Source organism: Hemitrygon akajei, chromosome 3, assembly GCF_048418815.1.
Source record: "Hemitrygon akajei chromosome 3, sHemAka1.3, whole genome shotgun sequence".
NCBI classification, from domain to species: domain Eukaryota; kingdom Metazoa; phylum Chordata; class Chondrichthyes; order Myliobatiformes; family Dasyatidae; genus Hemitrygon; species Hemitrygon akajei.
The window spans coordinates 31060468-31079813 of record NC_133126.1 but is presented as its reverse complement, the minus strand read 5'-3'; the positions used below and the strand labels follow the sequence as shown (position 1 = coordinate 31079813).

The window sequence follows — 19346 nt, the reverse complement described above, 5'->3', positions numbered from 1 at the left end:
CGGTGCGCAGGCGACGTCAACGCCTGAGCCAGGCCTGGACTGTGGGAGCGCGGTGTAAACAGAGACCGCTGACCGTCCGTCGGCTCCGCTTCTCGCTTTCACTCTCGGTAGAAGCAGTCGGCTGACCAAGGCCTGTCGCCTGCACTCTCTGTCGCCGTTCCGCGAGGGATGACAGTGACTGAGGGGTGCTGGACAGCGGCAGACCAATAGCTGGGAATGTAAAATCGGGGTAATTACTGTGAAGGGGTGAAAATTTCAGGGTAGCGTAAGTATTAAGAGAGGAGGGGGACTGGATAGAAGGGTGAGAAAAGTAATGAGGTCAGTGTGGAGGGGTCGTGGATAAGGCCAATGAATTTTGAGGGGAAAACATCAAGATAAAGATAAATCCTTTACGTGAAGACAAAAGGGTGATGATTCGGGAATAACAATATAAAGGGGAATACTACTAATACTAAAATATTAAGGGAACAGGCCGTTGACATGTTCAAAAGAAAATTACAAAGTAGATGAATGTTAAAACTAAAAAGGGTAAACATTGTAAATAGGGGTGAGCGGGTGTATGACTGATGAATCATTGTGGATTGGAGAATAAGTGTTAAAGGGAACCAGGATAAAACAGGGAAAATTATATTCCTGGGGAAAACACAAGTGGTGAAACCAAGGGGATTTGGTTGCACGTGGAAAAAAATGGATATATTTTAAAAATACGATTTGGGCAAAGTGGAGGAGGAAAGGGAGAGGATGCAAATTTTTTGTTAGGGTTTCTTTTATTACTGGGTCTGGGGTAATTCAACCAGGGTGCCTAGCATAGTTTATGGGTTGAAGTCAAGATGCCTTGGCCATTCTCTGAGTCGATTAAGAAGCGGGCTTGCAGGTACCTGCTGCACCGATACCTGGACCACTTCCTGGAGGAGAAGTTGAGCCTGGAGCAGCTGAGTGTGGATCTTTACCAAGGAACAGGCTCTCTCACACAGGTTCCATTGGACAAATCGGTAAGGGTTTTTGAGGCACTCTCTACACAAGTAACTGCAATAAAGAGGCAGCAAATGTTGCCCAGTACAAATACAAATTAATTGGGGGGGGGGGGGGAGTTGAGGAAGCTGTAGCAGGCTGTAGACTGTTGGCAGGACCAACTTGAAGAGATGAGTAAGCAACTTGTAACAAGATGCTGCATATATTAATGAAATGCAGCATTGATCAGGTAAATTGTAATTCTGAAGCAGCATCTTCGCAGGCTTTCAGAATCAGCTTATTGTCACTGACGTGAAATTTATTTGTGGCTGCAGTACAGTGCAAGCATAACAGATTAAGTTACAAAATAAAAAACTTAAAAATTCATACAAAAGAGGGCCATTGGGAAATCTGATGGTGGAGGGGAAGAAGCTGCTCCTGAAGTGTTGAGTTTGGGTCTTCAGCAGCCAGTTAGAATGCTTTCCGTGGTACATATGGAGTATGGTGACCTGCTTTCTCATCAAAGAGGTAATTTCGTAAAAGTTATTGTTGTAAGATTTGTGGCCTCCCAGAGGAGGTGGTGAAGGCAACAACGGTAACAGGATTATTAGGCATCTACAGGTATTTGAATGAGCAGGACATTAAGGAATATTGAATTAATGCAGACGAATTGGACTTGTGTAAATAGGCACAATCAAGTTCAAGTTCAAACTTATTACTCATCCATGTCCTTGGAAAGAACATTCCTCAAACCAAGGTCCATGCAACTCACACACAACAGATAAAGTAATATTACCAAAATAAGTTAAAAAGTAAGCAGTATAACACTACTGGCGCTTCATACGTGATGAGACCTGTGTGATGGCAGGGTGTTCAGTAGTCTCATGGCTTGGGGAAAAAAGTCATTTCCCATCCTAGCATTTCTTGTAATGCTACAGTACCTCCTGCCTGACAGTAGGGGTTCAAAGAGATTGTTGGATGGCTGGGAGGGATCATTGACAAAATACGAACGGCCCTGCATATGCAGCAGTCCTGGTAAATATCACTGATGGGTGGAAGAGAGACCCCAGTGATCCACATAGCAGTCCTCAGAATTCTTTGTTGGGACTTGTGGCCAGAGGCCTTGCGATTCCCATGCAAGACAACGATGCGGCACTCAATGGTCAGCATAGACACGGTGGGCTGAAAGGCCTGTTTCTGTGCTATATACCTCCATGATTTTATTACAGCCAGTTGGTGCACAGCAAAGTTTCACAAAAGGCAATGAAATTAATCAAGTATTTATAATAAATGTTGGCTCGAACAACTGAACATTCCTGAAAAGAGTGTAGTGAGTTTTCTTCCATTAATCAGAATTGGTTTATTATTATTGCATGTATTGAGGTACAGTGAAAACTTTGTCTTGCATGCTGTTCATACGGATCAAATCATGCAGTGCGTTGAGGTAGAACCAGGTAAAACAACAGAATGCAGAATAAAGTAACAGGTACAGGGAACGTGCAGTGCAGCGAGGTAGATTGTGAGGTTAAAAGGCTATCTTGCTGTGCTAAGGAACTGTTCAGTCTTTTAACAGTCTTTTAGAAGCTGTCCTTGAGCCTGGTGGTATGTGCTTTCGGGCTTTTATATCTTCTGCTAGATGGGAGGGTGGAGAAGAGAGAATGTCAAGGTTTTGAGAGTGCAGAACCTTCCCTTAACACAGCCCTGGCAATGTACTCCTCCTTCAGTACTACCCTACAATTGTGTACATTCCTTCAATGCTGCCCTGCTTATGGGGTAGAGTACCTATAGTGCTGACCCCTGACTGCTGGGCTCTGTTGCTCTGTCAAGACCACATCTCCCCTTGTTATAAATGAAGTATCAGTCTAAATTTTGTTTCATGTCCACTAATACACATTTTAATCTAAGAATTTGAATTGCTGACGACACTTACTATTAAGGTGTGAAAATTCTGTTGAAGAAGGTATGTTGAATAATTAATAGGATAACATTTGTAACAGAGTTACACACACAAAACGTTGGAGGAATTCAGCAGGTCAGGCAGCATCTTTGGAGAGGAATAAGCTGTCAGGGGTCGCTTATGTTTCGGGCCGAGATCCTTTAACAGGACTGACTAATGCTGCCTAACCTACTGACTTCCTCCAGCATTTTGGGTGCATTGCTCTTGATTTCCAGCATCTATTTCTTGTGTCTTGCAAAATCAGTCCTGTTCTCATCAGCATTTTATCATTAGATCAGTTGTGAAATAAGCCCCTGATCCTTATCCTGGTTTCTGTTTCCATTGTCATTTGTTCCTAAATCATCTGGGAGTTTTTGCTAATCAAACCTACAGACTCACCTACTTACCACTGTGTCTAAGTGGTTTATTAATTCTTGGCTACCCCACTGAGGCCTTTTTAATTAATTTGCTGAATCCTTCAGATTTATTCTTCCAAAATTACTTTTGCTGGAAAATATTTCTCTTCTTAATTTCATAAATAGCATTTGGATACTTTATAAGTATGAGATTTTGTAGATGCTGGAAATCCAGAGCAACACAGACAAAATGGTGGAGGAACTCAGCAGGTCAGGCAACATCTATGGAGAGTAATAAATAGTTGATGTTCCTATTGGAAATATATTGCTTTTATTCTGGTTCATTGGAACATTATGTGATGGAATATAATAGGGTGGCACAGTGACAAAGCTAACTTGCTGTTTCAGCTCTGGTGACCAGGGATCAATCCCAACCTCTGATGCTGTCTTTGTAGAGTTAACATATGCTCCCTGTTTTCATGTGGGTATCCCCCAGGTACTCCAGTTTCCTTCTATCTCTCAGATGCATGGATTGTTAGGTTAATTGGCTGCTGTCTACTGTTCCTGCCATGTAGGTGAGTGGTTGGCACAAGGGAATACAGATGTGGAAATGTGGAGCAAAACAGAAACTGCTGGAATGTCTCAGCAGGTTGGGCAGAATCTATGGGAGTAGTAAAATGGAGACACAAAATGATATGCTTGAGGAGTAGATTCTAGTCACAGTTGACAGGGAATGTGAGAATAATAAAAATGGATTAGTGTAAAGGACTGTTCGATGGCCAAGTCTGATGGACTGAAGTGCTTGTTTCTATGTTGTATAACTCCAACCATGAGAATTAACTTTGAACCAGTTACAGCATTACAGTAGGTGACTCAAAGCTTAGACAAAAAGGCAAGATTTAAAGCAAGTTAAATTGGAGGAAGGAGAAACAGTCGTAGAGTGATTAAATGTGGGTGTGGATCAAGGAGCCAGAATTGGAAGAACTTAGAACTATCATATTCATCCAGCTAGGAGAGATGAAGAGTGCCAAGGAAGAATATTTTAGTAAGGTGTTGGTGAACTAGGATGTGGGTTGACTCAAAATGAGGATGCTGTAGGGTTTTGCCAGTCCTTAAGATTATAGAAATAAGAATTAGACTAGCCAGACATGAAGTGTAATCAACAAATCCAGGGGAGAGAGGGCTTTGAAAGAAGGTTTCAACAGCTGAAGGAGAGACAGAATGGAGCGGTGTTTTCATTGTGGAAATGGGTGCTCTTCATGATGGAATAAATACCTGTATGTTGGCAGAATGGTGGTAGAGAAAGGGGACCAGCATGTGTGATGGAGACTGAAGACTGTCCCAGTAGTATTCCTGACTTAAAAACCCACAGCTTTTTCCACCAAGAAGAACAAGGGCAGCGGGTGCACGAGGTCCACCACATGCAGTTCCGTTTTAAGTTGCACACCATCCTGACTTGGAAAGCTATCACAGTTTCTCCAGTTTCACTGAGTATGCATCCTGCAACATTCCAGTCAGGATGGGCATTGGTCCTGTACCTGACATCTGCACTCTGAAAAATAAGTTTTAAAAAAAGTTGGAGACAAGTCCTATGGAGACGCTGAAGTGTGTGTATGTATTCATTGCATTGAAATTATTTGGCTAAAACTATGGCTCTATCAAGGAGAGGACAGCTGGCCAGCATGCCTTACACTTTTGGACAGAAGTGTAGGTTCATCTTGAAGATGGGGTTTCTTTCTCTTAAGTCAAAAAATTATTGTGAAAGTATGTTTGTCCAGTTTCAGTTTTTTTGATGAGAGCTAATACCAAAATGAGAGGATATGCATTTAAAATGAAAGGGAGTAAGTTCAAAGGAGATGTGCAGTGCAAGTTTCCTACACAAAGTAATGCATGCCAGAGGTAGCGGGCCCCCAACCCATTGTTCACATAAATGAGTATTACAACCAGGGAGTAATTAATTTTAACTGAGAATTTTTATTTGTGTATCACAAGCTTTTTTTCCACAGTTGAGCCCCATAAAGGGAAAAATGTAAGGCATAAAAAAAACTACAAATTCAAAAACTGAAATGTCAGCATCTCAAAAGTATTAATCCCCCTTTGTTTAATACTTAGTTGAACCATCTCTCACAGCTATTACAACCAGTACTGTTTTTGGATAAGCCTCTATTAGCTTCGCACAATGTGATGGGGCAAGATTCGCCCTTTCCTCCTTGCAAAATTGCTCAAGTTGTGCCTTGTTTGTTCGAGAGCAGCAGTATATTGAGGTCTTGCCAGAGATGTTCGATCAGGTTAAGATCAGCTTCTCAAAGACAACAATTTTCTTCATTTGAAGCCATTCCATGGTTGCTCTGGGGGTGTGCTTTGAGTCGTCGTCCTGCTAAAAGATGAACTTCTTCCCCACTTTAAGATTTCTGGCAGAGGCTAGCAATTTGTTTTATCAAGGATCGCCCTGTATTTTGCAGCCTTCATCTTCCCATCAATCCTTACCAGATTTCCAGTCCCTGCTGCTGAAAAGCATCCCCATAGCATAATGCTACCTCCACCATACTTTACAGTAGGGATGGTGTTACCTGGCTGACTCACCAACGATGGCACCATGTATGGCAGCTGTGTTGCGAGCTCTGTACCAACTTTACAGTGTATTGCTAATTTCTGCAATTTCCTTTGCATTTCTTGTCAAGAAGCTGATAGTCACATCAGATATGATGGACTGACTCTTCTGAACATCGGGAAGATAACCTTTACCCACAACGTGCCGCCTTTTCTACACTGAAACCCTAGCTGACCCGATCCATGGGAAGCTCATTTATCTCAGAAGTGGCACCAGAGGTGTGGGAGAAGGGCCAGCATGTAAACCTTTCTGGCTGCCTAGAGAGTTTGCGGCTGTTATTATCACAGCTGTGTATATTCTGCCGCAGGCTGATACTGACCTGGCTCTCAAGGAACTGTAAGAGACCATCAGCACCCTGGATACTGTACACAGGAGGCTGCTTCCATTGTCACCGGCAGGTACTCAGAGGGTGTGTTTGCAGACATTTTTAATCTCCACTTCTACCAGTGTAGAATGCCCTCCTGCTTCAAAACATCCAACATTGTCCCTGTACCTAAAAAAAAAACGCAAAACTAACAAGTCTGAACAACTGGCGTCCTCTCACACGCTCGCCTTAGTAATAAGTATTGGAGCATAAAGTTGCATTGTTTGCTGTGTAACCAAAACTATGTAGTCAGCTTTGTATTTGCTATTTGCTATGTATGTATCCAATTTAGTAGGAGAATGAAATCTCTGTATTGTCTCTGTACTATTGAACACATCAGTGACTTAAGAATGTAGCCAAATAAGAAGATAATAGTGTGTTAATGAGAACACAGTGACTTAAGAATGTAGCCAAATAAGAAGATAATGGTGTGTTAATGAGAGGTGTAACCAAAACTATGTAGACAGCTTTGTATTTGCTATGTACCGTAGATTCCGGACTACAGAGCGCACCTGATTAAAAGCCGCTGGCTCTAATTTTAGAAATAAAATCAATTTTTTACTTGTAAAGGCCGCACCGGATTTTCGGCCGCAGGTGTCCCACGTTGTAATATGAGATAATTACACAGAAAGATATTACACGTGAGGATTTTTTAACTTTTAATTAAATCCATATGGTAACAAAAACAAATACATATTGCAAATGCTTTTTTTCGAACCGTGCCCGTAACGCGGCTACTTTTAAATATACGTTGCGTATACTTCTTTACTGAACAACATTCCAATATCTCCTAACGACTGGTAAAAAATATATATACTGCAGCCTACCAGGAAAAGTTATTGATCGCCTTTAACTTAAAAGCAGCGTTTTGGCTCCGCCGCTCCCCCCCTCCTTTCCGTTTATCGCAAACTGGTATCCCACAAGACGCGGCGAAACCGGGTGTGACGTCATAGCATCCCGCGATGTAGTACAGAAAACAAATATAGTTAAAACTCTTCTAACTTTAACTAGAAAATGAATTACTAAGTGAAAATATTATAAACTAAATAACTGCCATAAAGGCAGCACAATGCTTTTCTTCGAGTGTTTTCCATGTTGATGAGGGTGAGTACAAATGACTGATTTACAATTATTTAATTGTGAAAGTGCGCTTGATTTATCGTACAATTTCATTGGACCTCTGTGAACTACTCATCAATTTTATTGGTCTACTGTTACGAGGCAAAATGTTTACGAGGCGGCATGAAAAAAAAATGCATTAGCCGCTCCGTTTTAAAGGCCGCAAAGTTCAAAGCAGTTCAAAATGTGGGAAAAAAGTAGCGGCTTAAAATCCGGAATCTACGGTATGTATCCAATTTAGTAGGAGAATGAAATCTCTGTATTGTCTCTGTACTATTGAACACATCAATGCCTTGAGAATGTAGCTAACCTACATTTACTATGTATCCAACATATCAGCCAGAATGAAATCTCTGTATTGTCTCTGTACTATTGAACACATCAGTAACTTAAGAATGTAGCCAAATAAGAAGATAATGGTGTGTTAATGAGAGGCTAGCTAAGAGATAACTGTGGCCAGGGATAACAAAGCTGTGCCAAACATGTCCTTACCTTAGAACTACCTAGGCTTACCCATAGCCCTCTATTTTTCTAAGCTCCATGTACCTAGGAGCCTCTTTTAAAAAAAAACCCTATTGTTTCCGTTTCCACCACCGCTACCGGCAGCCCATTCCATGCACTCACCATTCTCTGTGTTTTTTAAAAAAAATCTTACCCTTGACATCTCCTCTGTACCTACTTCCAAGCACCTTAAAACTGTGGCCTCTCGTGCTAGCCATTTCAGCCCTGGGAAAAAGCCTCTGACTATCCACATGATGAATGCCTCTCATCATTTTATACACCACTATCAGGTCACCTCTCATCCTCCGTTGCTCCACATTTCTCTCTCTCTTTGCATCTTCGCATGTGAACCGTACTCACTCAGCCTGATTAGCACTTTACCAAGGTTCTGGAGATGCTCTTCATCATTTTTCCCAGTCATGATGATGTCATCAAGGTAACGTTGTGTTCCTGGGATAATTTGGAGCACTTGGTCCATTGCTCTTCGCCAAATTGCTGGAGCTGATGTGATGCCAAAGACAAGACAATTATACTGAAACAGTCCCTTGTGAGTGTTGATTTTGAGGAACTTCCTGCTTGATTCCTCTATCTCTATTTACAGATAGGCTTATGACAAGTCAATCTTTGAAAACCTCTCCCCGCCAGAAAAGATGCAAAAATGTCTTCTATTCGTGCCAGGGGATACTGCACAGTATGTAGCACCAGATTGATACCTTGAAATCTCCCAATGCAATGGGAAAATGGCTGTGGCACAATTGCACCACTCAACTGGAGAGAATTCAGACACCTACAAGCTCTACTGTTCACCATCCATTCTGAGACGTAGTGTGTAAAGCACTGGATGCGCTTTTATGGAATCTTGCTGTTGCTGTTTCATCCAGTTCAATTCTGGCCTTCATGCCTTTGAATTTACAAATCCCCTTCTCAAACACCTTCCCATTAGCATTAAGCAGCTGCGCCAGTGCTACTATTAGTGCTACTGTTTGGCTGCTGTTGCCTGTTGCCTGTCGCCTGTCACACACAGCTTTGAGTGACAGTTTAGTTAGACTTTTCTCAGCCATTCCCATCAGAGAAGTACTGGTCCTCTACTTTTCAATACATAAAGCTCTAGCTGTTGTGTTTGGCCTTCATACGCCACATTTACTTTCAGTTTGTCTTTGGGGGGCACTTTTTCACCTGTGTAAGGTATCTTAGAAAACAGTCTGTTGTAGTCAGCCTCTGGAATTATGGACAAAGTTGACCCTGTATCCAGCTCCATTTTCAGTTTTACTCCAGACACATTTATTGTGATCTGCTTCAGTAATACTAAGCAGTTCTAGGCATGACAGTTCACCTTTGTCAGACTCTATGTTGTCTGATTCTTGGTAACTTTATGCATTTGCTTGGATTTGTGTTTGAGGCTTTTCACTTGGTTATGCTTTCTCTGCACACTCTCCATGCAACCTTGTCTGTGATACTTTTTGCAGATTTTTTTTGAACCGACAGTCATTTGCATCATGGCAGGATTTGCCATATCGATAACATGTTTGGCTTTTTGCACCATTTAGGGGCATTTCACATCCTAATCTCCTTTTCTGTCATTCTGCTGCATCCTTTGCTGCAATCTCTGATGATATTGCAATAGTCAATGCCGTTTCTAAGGTTATGTCTCTTACAAGTTTGTACAGTCGGCCCTCCTTATCCGCAAATTCCGCATGCGCGAATTCAACCAATCGCGAAAACCCGGAAGTGCTCTTCCAGCACTTGTTGTTCGAGCATGTACAGACTTTTTTTTCCTGTCATTATTCCCTAAACAATGCAGTATAACAACTATTTTACATAGCATTTACATTGTATTAGGTATTATAAGTAATCTAGAGATGATTTAAAGTGTACGGGAGGATGTGCATGGGTTATTGTGGATCGGGATCGAAAAAAATCAGAAGCTCTCTTAATCAGTAAGTCGAAACAGGTACATCCAGTATTATTTAGCGTCAGTTAGTCAAACGTTTGTTTTAGTATATAGTATATATTTTACCTTTCTATGCATATAAAACACTTAAGAACGTATGTTTCAGCGCCGGGCTCAGGAACTTCTTCCCAAGTTTGATTCAGCGACAGATCGCTATCGAGTGCGCTCTCCACTGTGCCAGGTTGATGTGAGGATCAAAAACCCAAAACCCAGTAATTAAACCACTGCGTTGCTTAGTAATAATTGTAGCTTTCATTGGGGCACAGCCTTTCTCACTTTATGCTTTAAAGTTGTTCCTATCGTTGATCGACGTAGCCTAACGCTTTTCCAATGACCGATGGCGTTTTACCTCTTTCTGATCGCTTTATTATTTCCACTTTATTTTCAATCGCGATCGTGATTACTTTCATGAACAGAATCACTGCGGATTCAGATCTTTGCTGCTAGGTCCTAATACCCACCGCACTGAGGCAGATTAAATAAGGTCTGGGGTTCTGCTGGGTCCTAAGATCCACCTCATTGAGACAGGTTGAATAAGGGACTTGAGCATCCGCGAATTTTGGTATTCGCGAGGAGTCCCGGAACCAATCCCTCGTGGATAAGGAGGGTCAACTGTACTCGTCGCCAATTTGTTGCATCTTTGCACAACTACATATCAATTAAATAAAAGCATGCACATGGGAGATGGCTTTAACTGGTGTATTCACTTTGCAGTGAGAGAGAGAGATGAACAATGCGCATGTGCAGACAACAGAACAATACATAGTGGTGGGGGGGCATCATTGCTCTAAAGGAAATAGATCCATACATTACACTTATCTTCAGAACTGAGCATAACCTTTGTAAAATGGACATAAAAGGTATTTCAGAATCTTCAGTGAAACAGACCTCTGCTGCAATCATTATGGTGTTGGAGAGGAGTTGATTTACATAATTTTCATGAAATGGCAATAAAGATTTACCATATACCTTAAGGAAAATTATTTAACTGTGTTCTCAGAACTGGTGTTGAAACTATTTCTTTTGTATTTCCAGTCCCTAAATGAAATCCTAGATTCACTTGATGCACCTTTGGAAATAACTGAAGGATTTATCCAAAACATTTCAGTTTCCATCCCTTGGTCTTCACTCTTACAAGACAACTGTGCAGTGGAGGTGCAAGGACTGGAGATGGTCTTTCGACCAAGGCCTCGTGTAGGTGAGTGTTCACCTTTTTCACAGCATAAATTGGTTATTTAGTTATGGTCACATGTACCAAGGTACAGTGAAAAACTTCATTTTGTATGCCATTCATATAGATCATTTCATCACATCAGTATAACAGAATGGCAGAATAAAGTGTTACATAGAAACTGAAGTGCAAGCCATGATGGGGTTGATTATGAGGTCAAGAGTCCATCTTATCCTATTATCCTATTCAATAATTATGATCTTATAACAGTGGGATAGAAGCTATCCTTGAACCTGGTGGTACATGCTTTCTTCTGCTCATTGTAGGGGGTGGCGGAGTTACTAGGAAGAGAGTAGGAAGTCCAGGGTGAAGGGTAGGCGGGGTCTGATGGCTGCTTAGTTGAGGCAGCAAGAAGTGTATGTAGAGTCTCTGGAGAGGAGGCTGGTTCCTGTGATGTGCAAGCTGTATCCAACACTATCCCCAGTACTTTGCAGTCTTGGGCAGAGCAGTTACCATACCAAGGTATTTGCCCTTCAGCATATAAATGGTTAGAGGCCATTCAGCCCCTCAAAGGTGTTTTGGCATTCAAGCTCTTGTAGCTGAACGAATATCTGGAGTTCACAGTTTTTGATTGTTGTCTTGCAACTACAGCAACTGCCTTAACTCGTATTTATATGCCACTTAAGTATTCCATGACATTTTATAGAAGTATTATCAAATAAAATTTAACAGATAAATATCACATGAACAGATATTAGTGCAGCTAAATTAGGTTTTAATGTCTTTAAAGCGAATAGATAGAGAAGAAGATGCTTGAGTAGGGAACTTGAGGTTTGGTTAAGAAACAAATTATAGCCTGGCCATCAAATTATCGGCCAGTTAGCCTGACCTCTGGTTGGGAAGATGTTGGAGTCCATTATTTAGGATGAGGTTTTGGGCTGCTTGGAGGTTCTTGATTAAAATAGACCAAAGACAGCATGGTTTTCTGAAGAGGAAATCTTGTCTGACAAATGCGTTGGAATTCTTTGAGGAAATAACAGGGTGGATAGACAAAGGAGAGTTAGTGGATGTTGTTTACTTGGATTTTCAGAAGGCCTTTGACAAGGTGTTGCACCTGAGGCTACTAAACAACACAAGAGCCCCTGGTATTACAGGAAAGATACTAGCATGGATAGAATATCGTCTGACTAGCTGGAGGCAAAGAGTGGAATAAAGGGGGCTTTTTCCAATTGGCTGCTGATGACTGCAGGGGTCAGTGTTGGGATGATTTCTTTTCAAGTTGTATGTCAATAATTTGGATGATGGAATTGATGGCTTTGTGGCTAAATTTGCAGACAATGCAAAGTTAAGTGGAGGGGCTGGAGGTGTTGAGGAAGCAGGGAGTCTAGAAGAACTTAAACATATGAGGAGAATGGTCAAAGATGTATCAGATGAAATATAGTGTAGGGAAGTGTGTGATCGTGCACTTTGGTAGAAGGAATAAAAGCATAGATTAATTTCTAAGTGGGAGAAACTTCAGAAATGAGAGGTCAAAAGGGATGGCAGTCCTGCAAGATTCCCTAAAGGTGAGTGAGCTTGCATGTTGAGTCGATAGTGAGGAAGGCAAATGCCATGTTAGCCTTCATTTTGTGTGGACTAGAATATAAAAGCAAGGATAAAATACTGAGGCTTCGTGAGGTATTGGTCAGACCACACCTGGTCTGATAATGTGAGCAGTTTTGAGCATTTAATGATTGGAGAAATACGAGAGGAGGTTCATGAGAATAATCCTGGGAATAAAAGGTTAACATATGAGAAGTGTTTGATGGATCTGGGCCTGTAGTTGCTGGAGTTTGGAAGAATTGGGGAGGGGGGGGAATCACATTGAAACATCAAATATTGAAAGGCCTAGATAGAGTGAATCTGGAGAGGATGTTTCCTATAATGAGGGAGTCTAGAACTAGAGGGAAAAACCTCAAAATAGAGCAGGAGTTCCTCGCCTTTTTTATACCATGGATTAATATAGCATTAATCAAGGGGTCCATGGACCCTGGGTTGGGAACCCATGGAGTAGAGGGATGTCCTTTCAGAAGAGGTTTTTCTTCAGCCATGGGGTGGAGAATCTTTGGAATTTATTGCCAGAAATGGCTGTGGAGGCCAAGTCACTGGGTATATTTAAAGTCGAGGTTGATAAGTTTCTTGTAAGGATGTTTCTAGTAAGGATGTCAAAGGTTACAGCCATAATGGAATGGTGAAACAGATTCAATGGGCCAACTGGTTATATTCTCTTATGGTCATATGATGAGCTTGAAAGAGATTTTCAAGATGATATTTGAGAAGTTTTTGGAGCGATGGAGAGTTAGCAGTGACTGGATAGAGATGTGCAAGATAAGAGGCATATATTGAGTAGATAGCCAGAGACTTTTTCCTCAGGGCAGAAATGGCTAATACAAGGGGGTCTAATTTTAAAATTATTGGAGGAAAGAATAAGGGATAGATGCCAAAAGTAAGTTTTTTTTTACACAGGGAGTGGTGGGTGCATTGAATGTACTACCAAGAGTGGTGGCAGAGACAGATAAATTAGGGGCATTGAAGAAGCTCATAGATGAGCTCATGGATTATAGAAAAATGGAGGGCTATATGGGAGGGAAAAGTTAGAGTGATCTTAGAGTAGCTTAAAAGGCTAGCACATCATTGGCCAAAGGACCTGTACTGTGCTGTAATGTTCTATTTTCTATGTAAGATGAGAAACATTAATAGAATAGATGAAGAAGACTACTCACTCTGTGAGTGTCAGTAATCAAAGGTTAGATAATCAGTTGTAGAAGATCCTGTAGGGAGCAGAAAGTTGTTGGGACATTGAAGTCTGAATGTCACTGTGACTCATTGTGCTGGGGTACTGTTCCAAGATCTGACATGTGGCTGTTCTCTGGCAGTGTCGGGCTCAGAACCCATGTACTGGTCCAGCTTTATGACGGACAGTATGCAGCTGGCCAAGGAATGCCTAAGCCAGAGACTGACGGATGATCAGGCTGAAGGGCCACAGCCACTCGAGGGGCTCGAGAAGTTTGCAGAGACCATCGAAACAGGTCAGTAATGGGTTGACATGTTTAATTGGGTGTGTTCTCCTAAAGGCAACTCTTATAGTGTCATAGAACTACACCACAGAAATGGGCCCTTTGAGATCATGTCAAACAGTTACTCTGTCTTGTCCCATCAACCCGCACCTGGACCATAGCCCTCTATCCCTCCCATTCATGTACTTATCCAAACCTCTCTTAAAGTTGCAATTGAACCTGCATCCACCACTTTCACTGCTTGTTCCACACGTTTATCACTGAAGTTGTCCTTCAGGTTCCCCTTAAATATTTCACTTTTCACCCTTAACCTATGGATTCCAGTTCTAGTCTCACCCAACCTCAGTGGAAAAAGCCTGCTTGCATCTACCATATTGTACCCTTCTATACCCTATCTGTACCCTTCATAATTTTATATACCTCTATCAAATCTCCCCTCAATCTTCTACACTGTGGAGAATGAAGTCCTAACAGAATCTTACCCTATATTCAGGGCCTTTTCACAACAATCCTTGTAAATTTTCTTGTAGTTATTCAATCTTATTGATATTTTCCCTATAGGTATAGTAGGTGACTAGACCTGCACATGATACTCCAAATTAGCCCTCACCAATGCCTTGTACAACTGCAACATAACCTCCCAATTCCTGTACAGAATCCTGAGTAAGAGTTTTGCCCCAAAACATCCACTTTAATTCCTTTCTTTTCAAAGAGTGCTGCTTGACCTGCTACATTGCTCCAGCATTGTGTGTGTGTGTGATCCATAAGATATAGGAGCAGAATTAGGCCATCTGGCCCATGGAGTCTGCTATGCCATTTCATCATGGCTGATCCAATTTATCTCTCAGACTGAGTCCTCCTGCCTTCTCCCCTGTGTCCCTTCGTGCCCTGACCAGTCAAGAATCTATCAACCTCTGCCTTAAATATACATAAAGGCTTCGTCTCCACAGATGCCTGTTGCAAAGAATTCTACTAATTCACCACTCTATGGCCAAAGAAATTCCTCTTCATCTCCATTCTAAAAGGACACCCCTCTATTCTGAGGCTGTGCCTAAGCAAATCTTCTTGTGGTTCTGCTGCCTCGGTGCAGTGAGGTGGACAATGTAGCCTTCCTGCTGTGATGGAAGTAAAAATAGTAACTTTAAATTCCCTCTGGAGTGAAACCAGTCAGGGCTAACACCTCTTGATCAAGCTTGTGACATCTGCTTCAGAGTGCATACGTTTGGGCAAGAGATCGCTTCACTGTGCCTATCCTGAAATTTGAAATCTTTCATCACTGAAATGTAAAGTATAGCTGAAAACTGGATATTTTTCATGAAGCTGTATCTTTGTACCTAAAAGTCTTGGCAAAGAAATGCGTATTAATCTAATTGTAAACAGGAGATTCTGCAGATTCTGGAAATCCAAAGCACAGACCCGAAATGCTGCAGGAACTCAGGAGGTCAGGCAGCACCTATAGAAAGGAATAAACAGTCACTATTTCAAGCCAAAACCCTTCATCAGGACAGGCAGAAGCCAGACTAAGAAGGTGGGAGGGGAGGGGAAAGAGTACAAGTAGGCAGGTAATAGGTGAGACCAGGTGAAGGGGAAGTTAGGTGGGTAGGAGAAGTAAGATGCTGGGTGGGAATAGGTGCAAGAGATAAAGGGGCTGAAGAACAAGGAATTCGATAAGGGAAGAGCGTGAACCATGGGAGAAAGGGAAGAAGAAGGGTAACCAGAGGAAGTAGCTGGGAAGTATGGAGAAGAGAATGAGTGAGAGGGGAACTAGAATGGTGAATGGATAAATGGAGAGGGGGGGGAGAAGTTATCAGTAATTATAGAAATCAATGTTTATGCCATCAAATTGGAGGGTACCCAGGTGGAATACAAGGTATTGCTTCTCCAACTTGAGTGTGGCCACATTGTAGCAGTACAAGAGGCCATGGACCAACATGTCAGTATGGAAATAAAATTGCAACGAATGGCCATCAGTAAATTGTTTCTTTTACGGTAGACTGAATGAAGGTGCTCATCAAAGCGGTCCCTTAATCTACAGTGGGTCTCACTGATGTAAAGGAGGCCACCCCAAGAGCACTGGATACTGTAAGTGTCTGCAACAAGCTTTCAGCTGAAGTGTTGCCTCACCTGGAAGGACTATTTAGATTCCTGAATGAATTGTAATTGCAACTGTAATTGTGTCATATTGGTGGTGACCTTAGTGAAGAAACAGGCAACAGATTGAGCTTGACTTTGCTCATACCAATGGAGATGTTATGATAGGTGTTGTAACTCTATATTAACGGCTACCCATTACCGACTTCACTTCTCAACCAGTGCTCCGTTTGTGGTTGGAACAGTGCATGGATAGATTTGGCACTAAGTAAATCTCTGACGGCCTTTACTTGCTGACTATGTTGGGTAGCTTCCGAGCTGCCCTTTGGTTAGAGAGGGAAATCCTTTAGTTAGGAATCCTTAACCTTCTGAAGCTAACATAAAATATTCCTTTTCTGTTGTTCAGTTCTAAGAAGAGTCAAGCTTACATTTCTAGACAGCGTTCTCAGGATTGAGCATGTTCCAGAGAATTCAAAAACTGGAGTCGCACTGGAGATTCATATCCAGAGGTAAATCATATGACTTCTTTCTCCCACCACCCCTACCCCCACAAACACCCTGCCCACTTCTTTTTGTCTGTAACACCTTTGGCTGTTAGTGACTGAGGTTTCCAGCAGTTAGAGCTTGTCACCAGTATGTTCCAGACTTTTCTCATTGGTTTATAGGGCTGTGCATTTGGTAAGATCAGAGCCCAGATTGCTAAAACAACAGCTAACGGATTTACCAGCTTCCTCATTTGCAGTGTGAATACCACAAGTCAGGAGGTATGCCAACACCTGTCTTAGGACAGATGGACTGGAGAGACGTTATTATAACAAGATGGGTTAGAAAGACCAATATTTGCTTCTGCTCTACTTTTCAAATCACTTTATGTTTGTAGATAAAAGCTATCTCTTCATACCAGTGTAATTTCTCAGTGCCACTGTCCTTACAGAATCGAATATTGTGATGAGTCTGCAGCAGAGTGTCCAGACATCAGCATTCATCATCCCACAGCTTTTGCCCACAAGAACTTGCAGCTAAGTGGGATCTCATTATTCTGGTTTGAGTTCTCTGAAAGTGCAAAAACTTCACCTAGGATTTCTCCGATGCAGGTGAGAACCTTACGGGATGATGTTCAAAGTGACGCATGGATGACAGTAACTCGGATTCAGTCAGTACCTTACTGTAGAAATGTAGTAGACTATATTGACGTCACCTCTTTAAACAGTCATGCATAGGAATTCTTCATTAAGGAAATCTACCCTAACATGCCAGTATGTGTATCCCGGATTGGCCTCTATAGCTACTGAGGACCCACCAATAGACAACTCTTTTGGAGAACATCATACTGTATTCGAGTAATCACACTGTTGCTACTATTAGACTACATTTTATAAAAGTGTTATAGGACAACCCAACTAAAGAAAATATTTAAAGAAAGACGACGGTGCAGCAGTTAGCAGTGTAACAGTGCCCTCGACCTGGGTTCAGTTCCTACCATTGTCTGTAAGTAGTTTGTACATTCTTCCCATAATCATATGGGTTTCCTCTGGGTGCTCCAGTTTCCTCCCAAATTCCAAAGATATACAGGTCAGTAGGTTAATTGTTCACATGGGTCTAATTGGGCGGCACGGGCTCATAGGGCCAGAAAGGCCTGTTATTAACTTGCTGTATCTCTAAAAATAAATAGATTTGAGATAAGCAGTTTGGTTAAAGATAGGAGGAATTCCAGAGTTCAGCTTTAGGGAACTGACTGAATGTATCTGTATTTCTTGGAATTTGCTTTTTTGATTCTTTCTTCAGCTCACTGTTACTGCCTACATGTGGAATTCTTCTCAATTTCCACCTAAATTTGCTCCCTCTCCTAAAATACAGCCCCTTTATCAAACACTTTTTATCACTGTTTCAATTACTTCCATTATTTCTGACTGCATTTCTTTGAAGCACTGTGTAGCACTTTTACTTTATGTTAATAGAACTTTTCAAATACAGTATTTCAGTACGGTCATCTCGCAGGCACAGTGTCTCAGTGCTTAAGCCCCTTTATTATAAGGGCATGATGGTCATTTTTGATGTGTTCCTTGTTATTGGATTTTTGATTTGGACAATATCTGCACTGCTGCAAAGTGGCAATTCTGGACCAAACTGAATCACTGAAAGATGCTCAACAAATGTGGCATTTACCTCATGCTAAGTGAAACCAAGTGAAGTGGGCAACAACAAGGCTTCACTCCCAGATGAGCTCAATGCCTTCTGTGCTCGCTTTGACCGTCAAAACATGGAGGAACCTTCACAAAACTCCAACAGCCCCGATGGCCCCAGAGACTGAAGTCACAGAGTCAATGTGAGAGCATCCTCCAGGAGGGTGAACCCATGGAAAACATTTGGTACAAATGGGTACCTGGCTAAGTACTAAAGACCTGTGCTGATCAACTGGCTGAAGTGTTCACCAATATCTTTAACCCCTCACTTCGGCAGTCTGAGGTACCCACCTGCTTCAAGCAGGCTTCAGTTACACTGGTGTTTAAAAAGAGCATGGTATCCTGCCTCAATGCCTATCATTCAGTAACACTTGCATCTGGTGTGATGAACTGCTTTGAGAAATTGGTGATGAAACATACCAACTCCTGCTTAAGAAGTGACGTGGATCTGCTCCAATTTGCTTACTGTCACAACAGGTCCACAGCAGATGCCATTTCATTGGCTCTTCACTCAACTCTGGAACATCAGGACAGCAATGATACATGCATCAAGATGCTCTTTATTGACTGTAGTTCATCATTCAGTACTATAATTCCCTCAAAACCAATCAAAAGCATGTGAGACCTTGACCTAATTATTCCTTGTGCAATTGGATCCTCGGTTTCCTCACTTGCAGAACCCAGTCAGTTTGGATTGGCAACAAGATCTCCACAATCTCCCATCAGCACAGGTGCACCACAAGGCTGTGTGCTTGGCTCCCAACTCAGCTTTACCTGATTTATACTTGTGACTGTGAAGCGAAGTACAGCCCCAATGCCATGCTTAAGTTTGCTGAGGACACCACTGCCATTGGCTGAGCGAAAGGTGATAAAAATCAGCGTCAAGGAGGGAAATTGAAAATCTGGCTGAGTGGTGCCACAACAACAACCTCTCACACGATGTCAGCAAGAGCAAGAAGCTGATCATTGACTTCAAGAGGAGGAAACCAGAGGTCCATGAGCCAGTCTTCACTGGAGGATAAGAGGTGGAGAGAGTCATCAACTTTAAATTGCTTG

The 19346-nt window shown here is 41.9% G+C and overlaps 1 protein-coding gene across 4 annotated transcripts in view; it reads left to right on the top strand.

Annotated features, from left to right (window-relative positions):
- Positions 1–13: 13 nt before the first annotated feature.
- Positions 14–19346, top strand: part of LOC140724820 (autophagy-related protein 2 homolog B-like) — a 136235-nt gene continuing 116902 nt past the window's right edge. For 2 of the 4 annotated variants that reach the window (XM_073039470.1, XM_073039468.1), the window contains exons 1-5: positions 14–992; positions 10825–10987; positions 13876–14028; positions 16514–16616; positions 17042–17201. In XM_073039470.1, coding sequence (XP_072895571.1) covers positions 831–992; positions 10825–10987; positions 13876–14028; positions 16514–16616; positions 17042–17201 — 741 coding nt within the window. In that variant the 5' untranslated portion in view covers positions 14–830. The remainder of the gene's footprint in view (positions 993–10824; positions 10988–13875; positions 14029–16513; positions 16617–17041; positions 17202–19346) is intronic. The other 2 variants (XM_073039469.1, XM_073039471.1) reach the window with 2 other exon arrangements.